This window comes from Mustela lutreola, chromosome 8 (genome assembly GCF_030435805.1).
Source record: "Mustela lutreola isolate mMusLut2 chromosome 8, mMusLut2.pri, whole genome shotgun sequence".
Classification (NCBI taxonomy): Eukaryota; Metazoa; Chordata; class Mammalia; order Carnivora; family Mustelidae; genus Mustela; species Mustela lutreola.
Genome location: NC_081297.1, coordinates 25765777 through 25784690, shown reverse-complemented (window position 1 = coordinate 25784690; position 18914 = coordinate 25765777). Strand labels below are relative to the sequence as shown.

The 18914-nt window shown below is 49.2% G+C and overlaps 1 protein-coding gene across 2 annotated transcripts in view; it reads right to left on the bottom strand.

Moving 5' to 3' along the window:
* The window catches only part of FAM171A1 (family with sequence similarity 171 member A1), a 125796-nt gene that overhangs the window by 33001 nt on the left and 73881 nt on the right, over nt 1–18914 (bottom strand). For both annotated transcript variants that reach the window (XM_059184055.1, XM_059184054.1), the window contains one exon: nt 16453–16545. In XM_059184055.1, the coding sequence (XP_059040038.1) occupies nt 16453–16495 (43 nt within the window). In that variant the 5' untranslated portion in view covers nt 16496–16545. The remainder of the gene's footprint in view (nt 1–16452; nt 16546–18914) is intronic.

The following is an 18914-nucleotide window of genomic DNA, read 5'->3' as shown; positions in this document are numbered from 1 at the left end:
TACCTCCCAGAGGAGCAGTAAATCTCCAGCAACCAGGAAGCGCTTCTCCGTGCAGCAGCAGCGGCGCCCGCCCGCCCCTCCCCCTGGTCCCCGCATCTCCGCCCCTCCCCCACTGGCGCAGGGCACAGAGATGTGACAACATGCTATTATAGGGCTAGAAATAATAGCCCATTGTCACGTTTGTTTTGACACAGGATGTTATTTAGGTTTTTAACAAAAAAGCTTTCCAAGTCCTATTTGTGAGTGAGCTTTTTCACTGCCCAGCATTTGCCCGCGGAGGGGGGGCAACATTTTAGGAAAGGAAGTCCACACCGGTGAAAGGAACAGATGATGGGTTCATCTCTTTACGTAAACAAAGCAAGCGATACCCTCTGAGACTGTTACAAACACCTCCTCAATCTTCTGGTAAAATCTGCTTTACCTCCACAGACCAAGTGGAGGCAGAGCAAGGAAATTCCACGGGCAGCCCCGGGCAAGAATTGCAAACAAGAGCCCAACAGTAACCAATGCTTTTGCTTCTGCAGACGCTGCCATAGCATCTGGTCTCTGGGGATGGGGGGCACCCTATTCATCGCCCATTACGTTGCCTCTTTGAGGAGGAGGCTCTTGAAAGGAGGTGGAAATGCTCCCATTGCTGCCCGCAGCTCCTCTGTGCAGAAGGACAGGCGGGGCCCCTGCAGACGGCTCCCCGCGGAGACATCGTCTGCAGCGTGTGCTCCAGATGTTGTTTTGACTGCAGAACCCAAACCTGTTTTTCCCTTAATGCTATGGCGACAGTCACAAGACGTCAAGGTGCTAAGTCGTTTTGCACAAAACTAGCAAAAACCTGAAGACACAAATTAATAGAAGTGGAAGTTGTGGTGGCACTTACACACTTCTGTGGATTAGAAGAGCCGTTCCTCAAAAGCAATGATCCACCCAGCCAGTGCTGGTCACATCCTGCCCCGGGGCCTGTGGTTTCCCCTGCGGTCGGTTGGGGGCTCCCTGGCCCAGATCTGAGGCTGTCTGAGCCCATGGTCTTTATGCCTACCTACCCCAGGGTTCCTTTTAACCCTGATCAGAAAGTTTCAAGTGGGGAATAAGCTTATCCAAAAGGGTTCTAGCAGAAGGGTGTTTCAGAGCTCAAAGGTATCAGAGTCCACATTTCTCTTTTTTTAAAGATTTTATTTATTTGACAGAGACTGCAAGAGAGGAGACACAAGCAGGGGGAATGGGAGAGGGAGAAGCAGGATCCCCACTGAGCAGGGAGTCAGATGAGGGGCTCAATTCCAGGACCCTGGGAACATGACCTGAGCCAAAGGCAGACACGTAACAACTGAGCCACCCAGGCGCCCCAAAGAGGCCACATTTCTCTTCCTGCAAGCAAGGCTGCAGGAGCCTGACAGATGTGAAGTCTGGGGTACCTGGATCAGGTACCACCTAGGGTACCACCTAAAAATCACCCAAGTTCTCAGATGACTGGTTCTCCACTCCGTGAAGCACAGGCCCCAATTTCAGGCCCCTGGGAGCCAGACGCCTAAAGTCATGACTCCTGTCTACCTTCTGTCACCTCCACTGAAACTAACTGGACAGATACGTACCCTGGTGTCAAAGCCCCATGGCATCTCTACCCCCAAAACAACCCACGGCCGTGCACTAGCCTCCAAGTGTCTGTCTCTGTTCACTCCCAGCTCTGCTCAGTCTGGTCTTTTCCTTTGATGTCACAGAAGACTGATGTCTTCCTCCTGTCCCCTCCTCGGTCTGCACCGAGTTTGGATACCTTGCACCCCCGAGGAATCCCCATGCCTGAGGAGGAGTAGTCTGCTTCTCTGCTCTTCTCTCTGCTGCGCTTGGAGATAGAAAGTCACACCCTCACCCCCAGCTACGTAACATTTTTCCCTGCTCCTATTATGGCTGTCAGTTATAGTGACTTTCCGAGAACTTATTTCTCTTTCTTTACTGTTCTTCAATCGAAACAATGCTGCCGATGCTCACCTGGGTTACACACGTGGGGGAAACGAACTTGCTAAATAAGAAAAGTGTCTACAGTATGACAGGGCAGAGGGACTTGTCCTCATGAGGGCTGAGGCAGAACAGGGTGGGACACTTGCCCCCTTTCAGGCCTCTGGAAAAGGGCGGCTGCTGTAAGGTGAAGAGGGAATCACACTGACCCCCTCATGGGGACTGGCCTGGAACGTGAAGACCCCAGACCCAGCTGCTCTTCGGCTCTCAGGGGCCACTGGCTGCCCCTCCCCCCTCCCTCCCTCCCTCCCTCTAACAGACTTGCAGCCTCCTCTTGTTCTCTGGTATATCATGCATTTCGGTGGGAGATGCAACTCTCTCTCCTCCCCACCCCCGCTCTGCCCTCTCTCGGTTGCCTCCCCTTCCTCTTCTGTGCAGGAGGACTTGGTCACGAGCCAGACATCTGGGGTCTATCTGCTGTGGCTGGCGGGTGGGGGGCAAACAGAGGTGATGCCTGGGGCAGGTTAACTAGCCAGGGATGTGGCCTGTCCGGCTGATTGGACACAAGCTGTGACCAGCATGACACGGATCCCTGTCTGCTGAGGGACCAAACACCCCCCCCAGACACAGAGCAAAGGCAAGACCTCTCTCTGCCTGCTGAAATGACCAAAGAAGCATCTGAGGTGTTAGGGAAGGGTCGAAGCTACTCTAGGCCTCAGTGTAAATGGAACGAAAGTGTCTGTGTGTGGCTGGGGGAGCAGTCATGTCCTCACGCCCATCTTCTTCTATCAGCACGGCTGGATTTCCGCAGTTTCAGGACGAGGTGGGATTGGCTGGGGTTGGGAGGACCGAGAGGACAAGCCTGGCTAGGTCTGCTCTGGATGCCTCTCCCGCATTCCCCACAACAGCGGGTGCTCAAATTTTCTGTTTTTCTCAGACTTGGGGTTCTACCTGCATCCCCAATGCTCAGCCCCTGTGCTACCAAAACCATTGGGTACTCCAAAATCTCTCTCTTTCCTCTTTTCTTGTGCCTTCTGTCCCTGCTTTCCTCCAGGGTCAACCCAAGCCTCTACCCCAACTTCTGCTTCTGATGCTGCAAGACTTCTTGCCTTTGTCAATCATCTTTCTCCACTGGCCTTTCCTCCACAGCCAACAAACATACCCATTCCTTCCTCATCTAGGAAATTAACACCAGAACAGGACTTCAATGCTGCTGTCCCCTTAAGGGAATGCCTCCTCTCCTTCTGCCCAACCCCCAACCATCTGGCTTTTACCCACACCACACACCGCCCTCGGAAATGTCAATGGATGACTGTACAATCTGCAAGCCCAGGACTATTTCTCGGCCATCCTCCTCACTGACCTCTTCACAATGGTCCACACTGTTCACCACCCCCGCCCAGAAACCCCTCCTGCTTGGCGTTCACAGTCCCGCATGCTACTCGCTCAAGTCAGCCAGCTTTTTCCTCTGCAAGTATGTTTTTTCTCCTCCCACCTCCGGATGAAGCAGTTCCTACGGGGCTGCTTTCAGCTGCCGCCTCTGTTTCTGGGTTCTTACCTTACTGCTTGCCCTCCACGGTGGCCTTCCTGTCTGCCCCAGGCTCTTCCAAGCCCCATGTCTGCACTTCCTTTGCCTTCCAGACACTTCTACCTGGAGGCCCCGCAGGCACTCCAACACCATCCCTACTTCCTCTCCCACTTCACCACACCCCCATTCTGCTCAACACCAGCTTTGCTTCCAGGCCACCGTCATTTTCCCCTTCGATTTTTCTGAGCATCCACTCACTGCCCGGACTGGCTCATCTCCTCTCGTCACTTCCAGCAGCATCATCTCCTTTTCTGCCTCCACCCTACCTTACCCCTTGCCTTAACTGCGCTGCAGCCTTTCTCCTCTGCTGCTCTATCTACGGACACATGGACTTTCCTAAGGTCACTCTGGTCACATTCCTCTGCTCAGAGACCTTCAGTGGACGGCCACCACTCAGCAAACAATGATGGCAGGGACAATTCTAGACCAGCACAGACCCAGACTACTATAGCTCCTGTCCTGTAAGGGAGAGGTGTAGTTCAGACATAAGAATTTACAGGTTCTTTTTTAAAAGATTTTATTGACTGGAGACAGAGGACAGGGAGAGGAGCAGAGGGAGAGGGACAAGCAGACTCTGTGCTCAGTGGGGTTCAATCTCATGACCCTGACAGCACGACCCAAGCTGAAACCAAGAGTCAGAAGCTTGACCAACTGAGCCACCCAAGTGCCCCCACAAAGTTCTCATACACATAGTATTTCACGTAATATGTACAACAATCTTGTGACGAAAGAACCCTCTCCTCTTTATGAGCGAGGAAGCAGAAGCCCAGCAAGGTTAAGTGAATTACCCACAGTCATTCTCTTAGTAAGAGGCAAAAAGGAATACTTTCAATCCTACCTTCGGTTTCCCTTCCTGGTACACCATGCCTACCTCTCACCCGCTGGCCAAGCAGGACTGCACAGCTCTGTGCTTCCACACACGTGTTCGTACCTTTCCCCCGTAGTCTTTATCTGCACGTCCTCCACGTCCTCCAAGATGTGTCTTAAATGCCACCTCTTCTATGTATGTGCCCATTCCAATGGCCACAACCCTACTAATAGGATAAACCTCCAAAGTCCCTGAGGCCATCCCAATAGTTGTGGCTTCCGAGGACAAACAGGGGCAATCTGAGCCCATCTGAGCACCTACCTGCACTCAGACTCGTAGACTGATGTCCCCAGAGGCAAAAAGAATCCTACCCCAACCTCTAAATGCTATTTATATCTTTCTCCAGCATGGATTTTTTTTAAACAAAAGATTTGTGAGAGAGAGAGAGCTTGAATGGTGGGGAGGGGCAGAGGGAGAGGGAGACGTAGATTTCCCAGTAAGCAGTGGGCTGGACGGGAGGGGCTTGATCCCAGAACCCTGGGGTCAGGACCTGAACTGAAGGCAGATGCTTACCCGACTGGGCCCCCCAGGCGCCCCTCCAGCACGGATTTTACTGTGCCCTCTCTTAGGTTTATTTAGAAATGTATACATCTCCCTAATCAGAGGCACCATGAGACGAGATCATGGATCAGGGGAATCACTCAGCTCTACGTTTAAAACTTTCTTCTGCCGTCTTCTATTTGAGTGACTTTGGGCTTCAGGTTCTTTATTTTTATTTTATTTATTTATTTTTTTATTTTAAAAAGATTTTATTTATTTATTTGACAGAGATCACAAGTAGGCAGAGAGGCAGGCAGAGAGAGGGGAAGGGAAGCAGGCCCCACCTGCTGAGCAGAGAGCCCGATGCGGGACTCGATCCCACGACCCTGAGATCATGACCTGAGCCGAAGGCATCGGCTTAATCCACTGAGCCACCCAGGCGCCCAGGTTCTTTATTTTTAAAACAGGTATGGATCATGCCTGTCTCGTAATATGGCTGCTGTGATGCTGGATCAGAGCGCACATGTACGATGCCTGGCAGTGCCTCCGCGCACAGAACAGGTACAGGATAAACACGAACTTCCCATCTCCTCTCCCCTTCTGGGTGGAAGCCCCTTGAAAGCAGGTGTGTTGTACAACACATTGCACGGTGTCCTAGATGTTGCTGGTACTCAACAAGATTTATAGAACTACGCAGAAAGATCAACCATATCCAGCAGCTCATGAAGTCCAAATGTCATCGGTCTCCATTCTCACGAGGTCAGGAGTCCTCAGTTTCAGCCCTATTGACATTTCAGGCCCGGGAGCTGCTGGGAGAGGGGCTTGGGCTGCCTGCACACTGAAACACAGCTGACAGCACCCTTGGCTTCCAGCCGCCAGATGCCAGCAGCAGCTCTTTAGTTGTGACAACCAAAAAAGTCACCAGACACCACGACCCAACGTCCCTGGGGGACAAAACTGCCCCAGACTGGGAATGACTGCCCCAGATGCTCTGAGCCTCCTGGCAGTGATCCAGACATGCACCCAGAGTCTCCTTTGCAAGAGGCACTGGATACATGAAGAGGGAGAGGACAACGGCTCTGCTGTCCCGGGGCTCAGGAGTACAGAAGGCTTCATGGGCATGGCTTAATTACCACAGTGTCTTAAGCACCAAAAGAGGAGCTCTGTGCGAAAAAGTACAGAGGAACTTCGAGAGAACTTTGTGGGTGGCATCCCTGACGGTGTCTGGAGGCAGAGTGGGGGTGGACGGAGGGGAGCGCACACCTGGAAGCAGGGCCAGCGTATTGAGGCTGGGGAGGGCGGGGGACCCCAGGAGCCAGGTGCAGGCTGTGTGGGCCCCGCAGGGGAGGCGGCCTGCAGGCGTGTCGGCAGGGCTCCCGGGATGGGAGGAGAAGATCGCATTTGCGCTCACCCAGTTCTGATGGCCGGTGGAGGGGCTGGAGGCGGGCCAAGCAGCTGTCATGAAGGGGTTCAGGTGAGAAGCGACAGAATGCCGGGTAAAGACAGAGGCCTTGGGATAGAAACTGAAGAGATAGCTGGAGGCGGACAGGAGGGCAGAGAAGAAAGAGTGGGAAGAGGCCAGAGGGGCAAGGAGCTCACGAGTGGGAAGCGATCCTCCAGGAGGACACCTAGGTCTGCGCAGCTCAGCCCAGCCAAGCCCCCCACGGGGCGACCAGGACCTGGAAGGAGACCCCAGCGGCCACTCTTCTTTGGTTTGGGAGAGCGCAGAAATGCGGTGGAACCTGAAGGAGGAAGGGGGGTTATGAAGGCCTTTCCTGGAATGGCAGGCTGCCGCTCAGGAAGCTGAGGGAGAGCAGGAGGAAAACCACAGGGCCTGAGGAGAGATAAAGGGCAGAACCACCTTAGAGAGAAGGGGCTGGTGGTGCAGGGGGGCCACAGCGGGCGCGTCACAAGGCCAGAGAGAAGCCACCAAGCCATCTTTCTCCCTGGTGGCCTCTCCTCTCTGTGAAACATGGTGAGGTCATTGCTAAGAGTAAGGTCACTGAGCGGAGAAGTGCGGGGTGTGCTGTGGATGAGGTGGGTGGGGCGTGTAGCGGAGCCCTGGGGACCAGAAATCAGTGGGTGCTACTGGTGCCCCCCACCCCTGGAGCAGTCAGGTTCAAAGGCATCTTTGTGGTATCTTATTATTATTTACCTAAATTTTATTTAGTTAACATATAGTGTATTATTAGTTTCAGGAGTAGAATTCAATGACTCATAAGTTGCGCGAACACCCACTGCTCATGACATCACGTGTCCTCCTTAAGGCCCACCCGTCACTCTGTTATGCTATCCCCCACCTGCCTACCCCCCTAGCAATCCTCAGTTTGTTTCCTAGAGTCTCTTATGGTTTGCCTCCCTGTTTTTATCTTATTTTATTTTCCCTTCCCTTCCCTTCCCTTCCCAGATGTTCACCTGTTTTCTTTCTTAAATTCCACATATGAGGGAGCCTGGGTGGCTCAGTGGGTTAAGCCACTGCCTTCGGCTCAGGTCATGATCTCAGGGTCCTGGGATCAAGTCCCGCATCAGGCTCTCTGCTCAGCGGGGGGCCTGCTTCCCTCTCTCTCTCTCTCTGCCTGCCTCTCCGTCTATTTGTGATCTCTCTCTGTCAAATAAATGAATAAAATCTTTTAAAAAAAATTCCACATATGAGTGAGATCATGATATTTGTCTTTCTTGCACTGACTTCATTTAGCTTAACGTAATACCCTCTAGTTCCATCCACATCATTGCTAATGGGAAGATTTCATTCTTTTTGATGGCTGAGTACTATTCCATGGTATATATATGTGTGTGTGTGTGTGTGTGTGTGTGTGTGTGTGTGTAGGTGTGTACACGATATGATACCCTCTTATATATGTTCTCAAATTCAGAGTCAACAAGATGCCCCACTTCTGAGACCCATGAAGGTCTGCTGGATGCTCTAGGAGCTGGAGCTGCAGGCCAACTGCTCAGAATTTACACAAATACCAAACCTACAGAGGAGAAAACAAGTGAGCAGTCTTTTTATTTTCCTAGGAACACTGTCATTTTCCATGTGTTTATTAAGTCTACTTTACCTGGGTATAAACATTTCAAAACAAAAACATCTACTGAAGCATGAAACATCCAACTAATGAGGACAATGGGCTCCCTCCCCTCTTCTGTTTTCACCTCCACCCAGCAGTCTTCCTTCTCTGAAAGCTTTGACTTCAGTGTCACACAAGACTGAGCAATGGGGGGCGCCTGGGTGGCTCAGTGGGTTAAGTGACTGCCTCCAGCTCAGGTCATGATCCTGGAGTCCCGGGATCGAGTCCCGCATCGGGCTCTCAGCTCCACAGGGAGTCTGCTTCTCCCTCTGACCTTCTCCTCACTCATGCTCTCTCTCGCTGTCTCTCTTTCAAATAAATAAATAAAATCTTAAAAAAAAATCTTTAAAAAAAAACAAACAACCGAGCAAGGGGCGACATCACCTAAGACCATGCACATAACGCGAGAAGCTTCATTACTGAATGATCGTCACGCCACCTACCTTTTCTCAGAAGTGTGTAACACATTGTAACATCTGAGCAACATGCTAAAATTCAAAGACTTATGGTACTTACATTTCTGATTAAGTACAAACTGATTTTTCTCCTCTGAATCCACCCCCCCCAAAAAAATTCACCTATACATGACCAATCTGAGAACAAAAATTTAATATAGCTTTTATAAATTCAGTTTTATATTAATTTTATAGAACAGAACGGCAAAGACCAAAAATTATTTACTTATGGCTTTCCTTTCAACTGGTAAGAAGACCTGAAACACGCAGCATTATTATGGTCATGTCTCAACTCTACTGAGACAAGGAAAAACACAAGTAGCAATTATTACACTCATGAGCAAGGATCAGTGAAAAAATTAACAAAATTTCTGGGGCACCTGGGTGGCTCAGTCAATTACGTGCTTGACTCTTATTCTCAGCTCAGGTCTTGATCTCAGGGTTGTGAGTTCAAGCCTGGCACTGGGCTCCACAGGGGATGTGGAGCCTACTTTAAAAAAATAAAAAAATTAGCAAAAATTTCTGTAATTTAAAAAAGCTGGAATGCAAATGAGATCTTAGGAAGGGAGTGAGGGTTCTGTTTTTGTTATGTCCAAACAGGAGGGAGTGAGATTGAACACATTAACTGTAACAAAACCTAACTGAATGATTTATGCTCCTATAATAGGACCGTGCCTCCTGCTCCATAGAGAAAAAGCTCTTCAACTACTCTTACCATGATGCATGTGCCTGGGTGTGAGCTGCATTTTTCTTAGAAACCACAAGGAAATAATTGACCAGGGAGTGGACAATTCCTATAGGAAGTGCAAAAAGCACTTCTAATTTATACTTTAAACATTTTTTATTTAGGGGCACCTAAAAGTCGGTTATGTCTGCCCTCGGCTCGGGTCATGACTGGGGTCCTGGGATGGAGCCCCACGTTGGGCTCTCTGCTCGGCAGGGAGTCTGTTTCTCCTCTCTCTGTGCTTGTTCTCTCGCGCTCTCTCTCAAATGAGTAAATAAAATCTTCAAAAAAAATTTTTTCTTGAAGATTTTATTTACCTGTCAGAGAGAGAGAGAGAGAGCACAAGCAGGGGGAGCAGCAGGCAGAGGGAGAAGTAGTCTCCCTGCTGAGCAAGGAGCCTGATGCCAGACTCAGTCCCAGGACTCTGGGATCATACTCTGAGCCTAAGGCAGACGCTTAACCAACTGAGCCACCCAGGCGCCCCTAAAAAATTTTTTTTTAATTTATTCAGTCTTTCAATGAATTGCTCACTGATTACCTATCATGAGGCAGGTATCCGGCCAGGCCCTGGGAAGGTTTAGGGTGAACAGGATGTACTTTTTTACCTTCAGATTTTTGAAAACTTTAGGTGGAGAGATAAGGTATACTACCAAATACGGGAAAGGGAGTTATCAGAAAAAGATACAGAACCCCCAGCTGGAGGGTTGTTTTAATCCACTCTTCTGTTACTGATAAGGACCTGCTGGGGCAGGAAGGAAGACAGGGATGAGTCAGAACACAAGGGTAGGAGCCAGAGGGCATGGAAGCTGCAGGAGCACCTTGTTCTGGGCTCCTGGAAGCCCAGGGCAACACAGCAGGAGTCTGTAGATTTCACTCCAACACAGGGTCATCAACAGGACTCCGCTAATTCCCAGTCGGCTTCTCTCTGTCCTGCTACCAACCAGCTTCCTTTCCTTACACTTTTCTCTTCTAACCGGGGCTTCTAGGTGTTCTGGCATGATCAAAAACACACTATACCTCACAACCACTCTACTGAGATTCTCACCTCTTCTGGGTTCTTAGATCAATCCCAGGAAAAGGAAGAGAAAGAACTGATGGCTCCAGATTTTCTCTCCCAGCCCCTGGCTGTACCGTGGACTGGTTACCCTGAGCTGGTGGGCACAGGATATAAGCCCCGTGGCCACTGAGGTTGAAGGGCAAGGCGCCTGCACGAGTCACATCTCCAGGGAAGATGGGAGACAAGACTTCCCAGAGGATGTCGCCTTTGCTGGTCTTGATGTCCAGGGAGGGTTTGGAGACAGACTGGAAGGTGGGGTGGGTACCCCAGATGGAAAACAGAAAAGGAACTTCAGTTAGGCTAGAATACTTTCTCCTTCGATACCTGAAGGAGAAGAACCCGGAGAAGGGAGGCTGAGACCAGATCATCAGGGGAGTGTGTGCTGTGTAAGGAGACTGGATTTTATTCTAGGGCAAACTGTGGGGGGGGGGGCACTGGGACATTGAAAGAATAGGAGCTCTGCTCCCAGAAGACTCCTCTGGCCATTTAGTGCAAGGTGTACTGGAAAGGAGATACAAGAGCTGGGAAGTCTGGTTAATCTCATGCTCAGCTCCAATCCTAACTCAAAGACTAGAGGCCAAGCACACCCGTTGTGGGCTACTGCAAGGTCCGCAAGGAGACTGACCAGGGCCTGAATCACTGCATAGCCCATGGCAATGCAAGTGAGCAACATGTGGGCAGCAGAAACAAGGCAAGTGTGTGCAAGCACAGGAACATAACAGAAATCACTCACAGTATCAGGCCCGGGGCACTGGAACGCTGAGTCATGGAGCACGAGAAGGGGAGATGAAGGTCAAACACAACTGGTACATGGGGAGAAGGTGCCTGCTTACCCAGGACACATGACGCAATTTTGAGATCCTTCAAGAAGCCCCCCAGAGTCACCAGAGGAGACAATGAGGTCTCAGGGCTGGCGGGTGACAGGGAGGGGCAGAGCAGGCAGTGACAAGGAGGTCTGGCAGCCACAGTGGGATAAAGTGGGACCACCCCAATGGGCGTTGTGGGCTGCACTGTGAGCCCTTGTCACAAACACCTTGCTAAGGTTAGTGCCCTCCCCCCCAGGGAGAGGGGGACTGAGAAGGGGTCACACATGTGGGAGTGGAAGTCAAAGGCGTCTGGGAAGGAGGAGAGGAGAGTCTACGATGGGAACCGGGACCAGGACGTATGCGTGGAGGGGGCCGGGCTGCAGAACGCCTGTCCTCGGCAAACCACACATACCAACACCGCACTCTCCCCCCCTCCTTACCGACCCTCACCTTCCAGGTAACCGCACACCAACTGAGGCTCAGGGCCGGGGGCTGCCCAGCCCAGAGCGTAAGCATTTGGAATTTTATTCCAAGTACAACAGGAAAACCGCTGAAGAGCGGAAGAAAGGGGACTTGATCACTGTAACTGTGTGAGGACTAGAGTATGGGCTGGCGAGGGTGGGAACAAGACAGCCAATTCAAAACCTACTGCGGCTCTCCTGGGGGTGATGGGGCCTTGGATCGGTATGGTGGCAACCCAGATGGAGAAGCAGCTCTCCCAGGGAGCCAGCTGTGAGGACAGAAGGGTCAGGGATAGTTCCAGGCTTTGGCTCGACCTGGGAGGCACCCTCTACTGAGATGGAGAGAACACAGCCCAATTTCCGTGGTGCCAGAGATGACTATTAGACACCCGAGTGGAGATGGCAAGAAGCAGCCAGCAGGGGGCCTCCCTCACAGGGAGTCCGGGACAGAGGTGAGAGACTGGGAGTTCTGTGTCCCGGGAGCTTAAAACATGGGCCCGTGAGATCTTCTGGGGGAGAGACCTGGAAAGAAGAAATATTGGCCCAGGACAGTCACTAAAGTGTCCACAGAAGTGACCAAGAGGAGAAAGAAAATCAAGGCATGATGTTATGTAAGTGAAGAGAGGAAAGTCTCAGGAAAGAGTGACCAGTCATCTCTGTGGGATGCTGTGGAGATGTCCAGGGAGATGTGGAGAGAGACATCCTTGGGTTTGGCCGCAGGGGCTTGTAAGAGACTCGGAGAAAGCAGTCAGTACGGAGTGCTAGGGAAGGAGAGCGGCTTGCAGGGCGTGCACAGGGGAAGACAGGCAAGGGGGCAGAAAACAAAGGCATGCAGACGTCCTTCCAAAAGGACAGCAGAAACACAGGGCAGTGGCTAGAGCCAGGAAGGTCGTGGAAGCAATCCGCAGACAAGCACAACCATCATATATGTCCATTCCAGCATGGGGGAAAATGGTGGGGTGGAGCGAAGGGGAAACACTTAAACCCGTGTGGAAGAGAAGAATGGTAGGCAGAGACAAACAGGGGGACGGGCGTGTGCTGGGACAGGGACACTCCCTTCAACACAACAAGGAGCAGTGGGCTGGTAAGGTTCTCAGCTTCTCTGTGAAGTACTAGAGACATCCCGAGCTGAGAGCAAGGATGTGAGTATGGCTGTACACACAGGAAGTCAGGAGCTCGAGAAGAGCGTGTCGAAGTCATCTTGGAGACTCAGAAAACAAACGACTAGGAAATGGCCCCCGTCTTGCAGGGCAGTTGCCCATCCAGAGTCTGGGTTCATGACCAGCTGTACAACCAGTCGCTGCCACTCTGAGGTTCCATTCAGCCATGTGTAGCTGGGCTGGGGTGGCCAGATGTGCCTCAGGTCACTGAGGGTCACAAGCTACTGAGTCAGACAAACATGGCAGAAGGAGAGAAGACCAACACTGCTGGAGGGCGGGAGGGGTGCATCTGCAAGGGGACAATTCCAACGAAGGGCCCTGCATGTAGGCTAGGGAGGGAGGCAACCCTGTTGGCGAGGGCTCGGTGGGTCATGGCTCTGGAGCCCTCAGTGGTGTGTGAGCTGTTGTCACAGGGTGAGAGGAAGCTGAGCTTGGAGGTGGTGCATTTGCTGGAATAATGAGGCCTTAAGGCACGACGCAGAAGAGGGTGACCGAGGAGGGCAGAGTAGCACCCGGGAGTGGAACAGCAGCCGGGGTATCGGGGGGCGTCATCCACATGTACGCCAACATTCCCAAGAAGCAATTACAGGAGCTTTGTGAACCTGCGAACTGGGAGCTAACAGCACGAGCCCAGGAGGAAAGCAGGCCCCAGTGGTGAGCGGTCCAGCCAGCCTCCGAGCAGCCGCAGGGAGGGAAGGAGGAAAGAGGCAAGTCATGTGAGCTCAGCCGCCACCTGAGAAGGCTGCAGGGAAGGCTGTGTGAATCCAGGGACATTTCAGACCAGGAAGGGGGGCGGTGCTCAGAGAAGAGGCGGAAAGTTGCTGCTACAGCCATACTGGTGCCCAGGGGATACCGGGTGAGGGCTGGGGCAGGCAGGGGTTGGTTGGGGTGGGGGGGAGAGGCTCTACTAGGGATCTACTAGCCAATGTCCCTTTCTGCTCTGTATCTTGCAGCCTGGCTCCTCTCCATTTATGGAGGCCTACGGGCACGTCCACACTGCAGAAGCCCAGCTGCCCAGCTACTTGAGACCTTCCTACCACAGGGTATGCTGGTGGACCAACCTCTCGGGGAAAGAATGGGCCATTCAGAGAAAGCAGAAGAAAACTGGAACAAAGAATGATGACAGCTGGTTAACAGAGGAGATGAGGACTAAGTCTGAGGAAAAGGTGAGGGAAGGGCCAATGAAGAGGAAAACTTAGACCGCTGCGTGACATGCTGGAGGTGGTCGATTGCTTACTTTTTATTTATTTTTAAGAGATTTATCTAGTTTATTTATTTGAGAGAGAGCGCGTGCACGCGTGTGCACGAGCGGGAGGAGGGGCAGAGACAAAGGGAGAAGCAGACTCCCTGCTGACTCCCTGTTGAGCAAGGAGCCCCGCATGGGGCTCAATCCCAGGACTCCTGAGCCAAAGGCAGACCCCCAACCGACTGAGCCACCCAGGTGCCCCAAAGTCAGTTTTTTAAATTAAAAAATCAAAACATTCAAGGTTGTGAAAGAAAATAACGGGTCTTAAGGCATACCTAAAAAGAAAATCTATAGCTGCTGTGACCTGTAGGGTTGCACTTCCTGTTTTATTGCGCTGTGCCAGTTGGCCGCCACGTGGGCACATGGCACAGCCCCGATCAGAATCAGCAGGGTTCCAGCCAGGCTGGATCGGACTTGCTCTCAGGCTGCATGGACTCCTCTCCTCAGGAAATGCAAAGTAGGTCTCAAATTCCAACGCCACAGGAGTCTGGTCCAGGGGTTTAATAGTTTTCATTTGCTATTTGAAGAGCTGCAGTCAGCTCTAAATTATTCTCTGAATAGCCTAACTTATGCCATGACATACATGGGTGGGCACAGTCTGCCTGTATCAGATAGGCCATTCATTACAACCATCTGACTCTATCCTTTTCCACTGGGTTAAATTGTGATAGAGACCAAAATTCCAAAAAAGATCATTTTGGTCCATATCAGAATTTAGTCCAGTCAAAAATGAGAGCAAGACACTTTAGAGTCTTCTCTTTTTAATTTTTAAATTTTTTAAAGTATTTTTTAAAATTATTATTTGACGCAGAGAGAGGGATCACAAGTAGGCAGAGAGGCAGGCCAGTAGTCGGGGTGGGGGGCGGAACAGGCTCCCTGCTGAGCAGAGAGCCCGATGTGGGGCTCCATCCCAGGACCCTGAGATCATGACCCAAGCTGAAGGCAGAGGCTTAACCCACTAAGCCACCTGGTGCCCCTGAAGATTCTTCTCTTAGTGAGGAACATGAGAAAGAAGGATGATTGTTCCCTCATTTTAAGAAAACCATCGCCACACCCCCATGTTCACCAAGCATTTATTTAGAAGAGCCAAGACGTGGAAACACCTAAGTGTCCCTCAATGGATAAATGGATACAGAAAATGTGATCTACAATGGAATATTATTAAGCCACAAAAATTAAGGAAATCCTGCCATTTGTGACAACACAGTTGAACCTGGAGGACATTACATTAAGTGAAATAAGCCAGACAGAGAAAGACAGATACTGTAGGATCTAACTTATATGTACAATCTAAAACAACCTGAACTCAGAAACAGAACAGACTGGTGGTTGCCAGAGTTAGTGGGTGGAGGAAATGGGTGAAGCAGCTCCAAAAGTACAAACTTCCAGCTACAAGATAAATAAGTCCTGGGGATGTAATGTATAGCATGGTGACTACAGTTAATTTTGTATTGTATATTTGAAAGTTACTAAGAGAGTAGGTCTGAAAGGTCTCACTACAAGAAGAAAAATTTGTAGCTATGTGGGGTGATGGACTATTAACTAGCCTTACTGTGATCATTTTGCAATATACACATGTATCCAATCATTATGTTGTAGGCCTAAAAGGGATACAATGTTATATGGTAATTATAGTGGCTGCCTGTTCAGTTCCCCACAGTCACTAAGCCAAAAAAGGAATGTATAAGTTCTCTTCATTTGCAAATGGCACAAGAATGTGGTTAGGTAGAGAATGACTCTTATAAAATTTATATTAAAATTAAATAAAAAAATTAATCCGATGGAACATTATTAAAAGCCTGGAAAGATCACTCTCTGGCCTGTGATTTAGATGAAAGAAACTGATCTCGGCACAAATACGTTTGACGTAAGTGTTATTCCCAATTCTAACCCACTAATTCTAAACCACATATTAAGGGAGATCCCTTAAGCTTCTATACTAGTGTCTCTGCAAGAGAAGTTAGAAGGTGTGAGGTCACATTTACACAATCACTGCATTTCAGATGAATTAAGAAAATGAGAGACAAGAGAGAAAAAGACCACACTTGAAAGCCTATGAACCTTCTCTTTTTTTTTTTTTAAGGGGGGGTGGTGGATTTTGTTTTATTGTGTTACAAAGCACATACCATTAAATATACCATCTTAACCATTTTTTAAATGCACAGTATAGTAGCTTTAAGTACATTTTTGTGCAACACATCTCTAGATCCTTCTGGTTGTACAAGACTGAAACTCGACCCCCTCAAATACTTTTGAACCTTTGCTCATGAGGCTCAGGTGGGGTCCTGGGCTCTGAACCCACGAGGTGAAAATCCTCGACTTTGGAGAAGACAGAGATAAAATATGGACAGAGTAGTGGGGTCCCTTCTTTTCTCCCACACACTTAAAGGCTGGCACTAAAGAAACAAGATCGCAGCCAGCAGATCGTTCAACCAAAAATTCAAGTGTGTTTGCGTACTCACATCGACAACACACGTTGTGTCCAGCTCTGGGTAAATTCATTGCAATCACCATCTGACAAGAAGCTGTCTTTCGTAAGCTCTTACAAGTTGGCCCAAAAGTTACTCTCACTTCTCTTTCTTTCAATATTCAACATACCTTGGAATCCTGACACTATCTGGACAACATCTTCATACACCATTAGAGTGGCGGATCGTTCTGGAAGCAGGCCCAGGCTCAGTGAAGAAAATACTGCAGAAACAAAAACGGACATGAGGGAATTCTGAAATTTAAATCAAAACGCCCTAATCTAATATTGGGGGTACACTGCATTCTTTGTATTATTGTCTGATTTCAAATAAAAAATACTGATTTTTAGTATTGTGATGTAATAAGATATATAGTATTTGGTGTCTGTCCCTGGTTCCTGACACGGAGTTCCTAATTCCCTTATAATTTTCCGGGTTACGTAGGAGGATCTTTTGTTCTAACGAGGCAACACTGGGGGAGGGGGCTCCTGGATGGAGGCTGGTCACCGGAAAGCTGTAATTGGAAGCTTATAACTTTCAGCCCTTCCACCTCCAGGGATGTGAGAGGGGTTAGAGATTAAATTCAGAATCAATCATGCCTACATGACGAAACCTCCATGAAAATCCCAGAAGTACAGGGTTTGGAGAGTTTCCAGGTTGGTGAATGTGCCAGAAGGGTGGGACACCTCAACTCCACAAGGACAGAAGCTGCCGTGTTCAAGACCCTTCCAGACCTCATCTGTGCATCTCCTTCTCTGACTGTTCATCTGTATCCTTTCTGATATCCCTTAGAATAAGTTGGCAAATGTAAATAAATGTGTCCCTGAGTTCTGTGAGCCAGCATAGCAAATTACTGAACCTGAGAAGGGGTTATAGGCACCCCTGATTTGGAGCCAGTTGCCAGGAAAACAGGTGACATGCCGGGAGTTGTGTATGAGGAGGGAGCAGTTTTGTGGTACTGAGCCTTTCACCTGGGGTTCTGCACTAACTCTGGGTACTGTAAGAATTGAACTGAACTGTAGGACACCCAGTTGGTGTCCAGACAGTTGGAGAATTGATTGGATTGAGAAAAAGTCCCATGCATTTGGTGTTAGGAGTGTTGTGAATGGAGGGAAAGGAAACATTTTTCGTTTAAGTCTAATTAGGAGGACTTTCAAGAAGCTACAAGAATGCTACAGTCTCTCATAGAACAACTGCTTACGCTACAATAGTTGACTAGTTTTTATTTGCTACAAGTTTTTAGCAAAGTATCTGAGTCTCTTTACATTAGGAATATGCTACACATTATATGAATGTAAAATATATAAAGTGAAATATTAATGTTAAAAAAAGACTTAAAAAAATATGTGCTCAGGTTAACAAATGACACATGATACAAGAACATGCCCCCTTATTCTGGAAACTAATAAGATGATAGCAATTGTGCTCTTTTTTTAAAATTCTGGCTTAAGCACCTAGACTTTTAGCTAAAAAAAATCACAAAGCCTACGTGTTTTCTGGGTAGAACATGAAGCCAGGAGAAAACAAATAAATGTATTATGGAAAAATAATACTCATTAAGGTCACTGAACTCTTAGTAACGTATCAGACATGATTCTAAGTGCTTTAAATTTGGTAATTTACTTAAATCTCAAAACAGCTCTAGGGCAGCACCTGGGCGGCTCAGTCGGCTAAGCCTCCAGCTCGTGGTTTGGGCTCAGGTCATGATCTCAGGGTTGTGCAATCAAGCTCCCTATTGTGCTCCATGCTAAGCAGGGAGTCTGCTTGAGATTCCTCCTCTCCCTCTCTCTGCCGCCCCCACCTCCCCTCACACTCTCTCAAATAAACAACTCTTTTAAAAAACCCCAACTCTGTGAAATCAGTATTATTAACTTGTCCATTTGACAGGTAAGGAAACAGGCTTATAGGTAAGGAATTAACTTGTCCAGGATCCCACGGCTGGTAAATACTGGATCTAGGACTTAACTCTGGAGTCTATTCTCAAATGCTATGCTACATTGACTCAATTTCAAAAACTCACTGGGTTTTTTCCAGTCCAAGTTTAGAGATGAGAAAATCAAGGTCTAGAGAGGTAAAGTGACTTCCTGGGAAAATATAAGGGACCAGAAACATCAAGTGGTGCGAGTATCTATCTGTTAATTAGCACTACTAGCTCTTAATAGTGCCAGGAGGAGACCAGTGAGTTGACCTTGAACATGACCTCTCTTTTCATATCCCCTCTACAGTCTTACTGAGCTGCTTATATACACAGCCCAGTGCTCAATGCGTGGAACAGATCAACGCTGGAGGCAATCTGGGCCTGTGAGGTTCTACTTCTGAAGGGGTCTGAGGCATACAGCAAGTAGAAGGTGGTCACTGCAGGAACAACCCATGAATGCTCCTCTGTGCTGTGAAAATAATCTGGTGGTTTCTCAAAAAAACCACATAGAGTTACCACCTGAGCCAGCAATTCTACTTCTAGGTAGAGACCCAAGAGAACTGAGAATGTATGTTCACACGGTAACTTTTAAGTCAGTGTTCATAGCAGCATGATTCGTAATAGCCGAAAAGTGAAACAACCCAATAGCTACCAACCAATGAGCAGAGAAACAA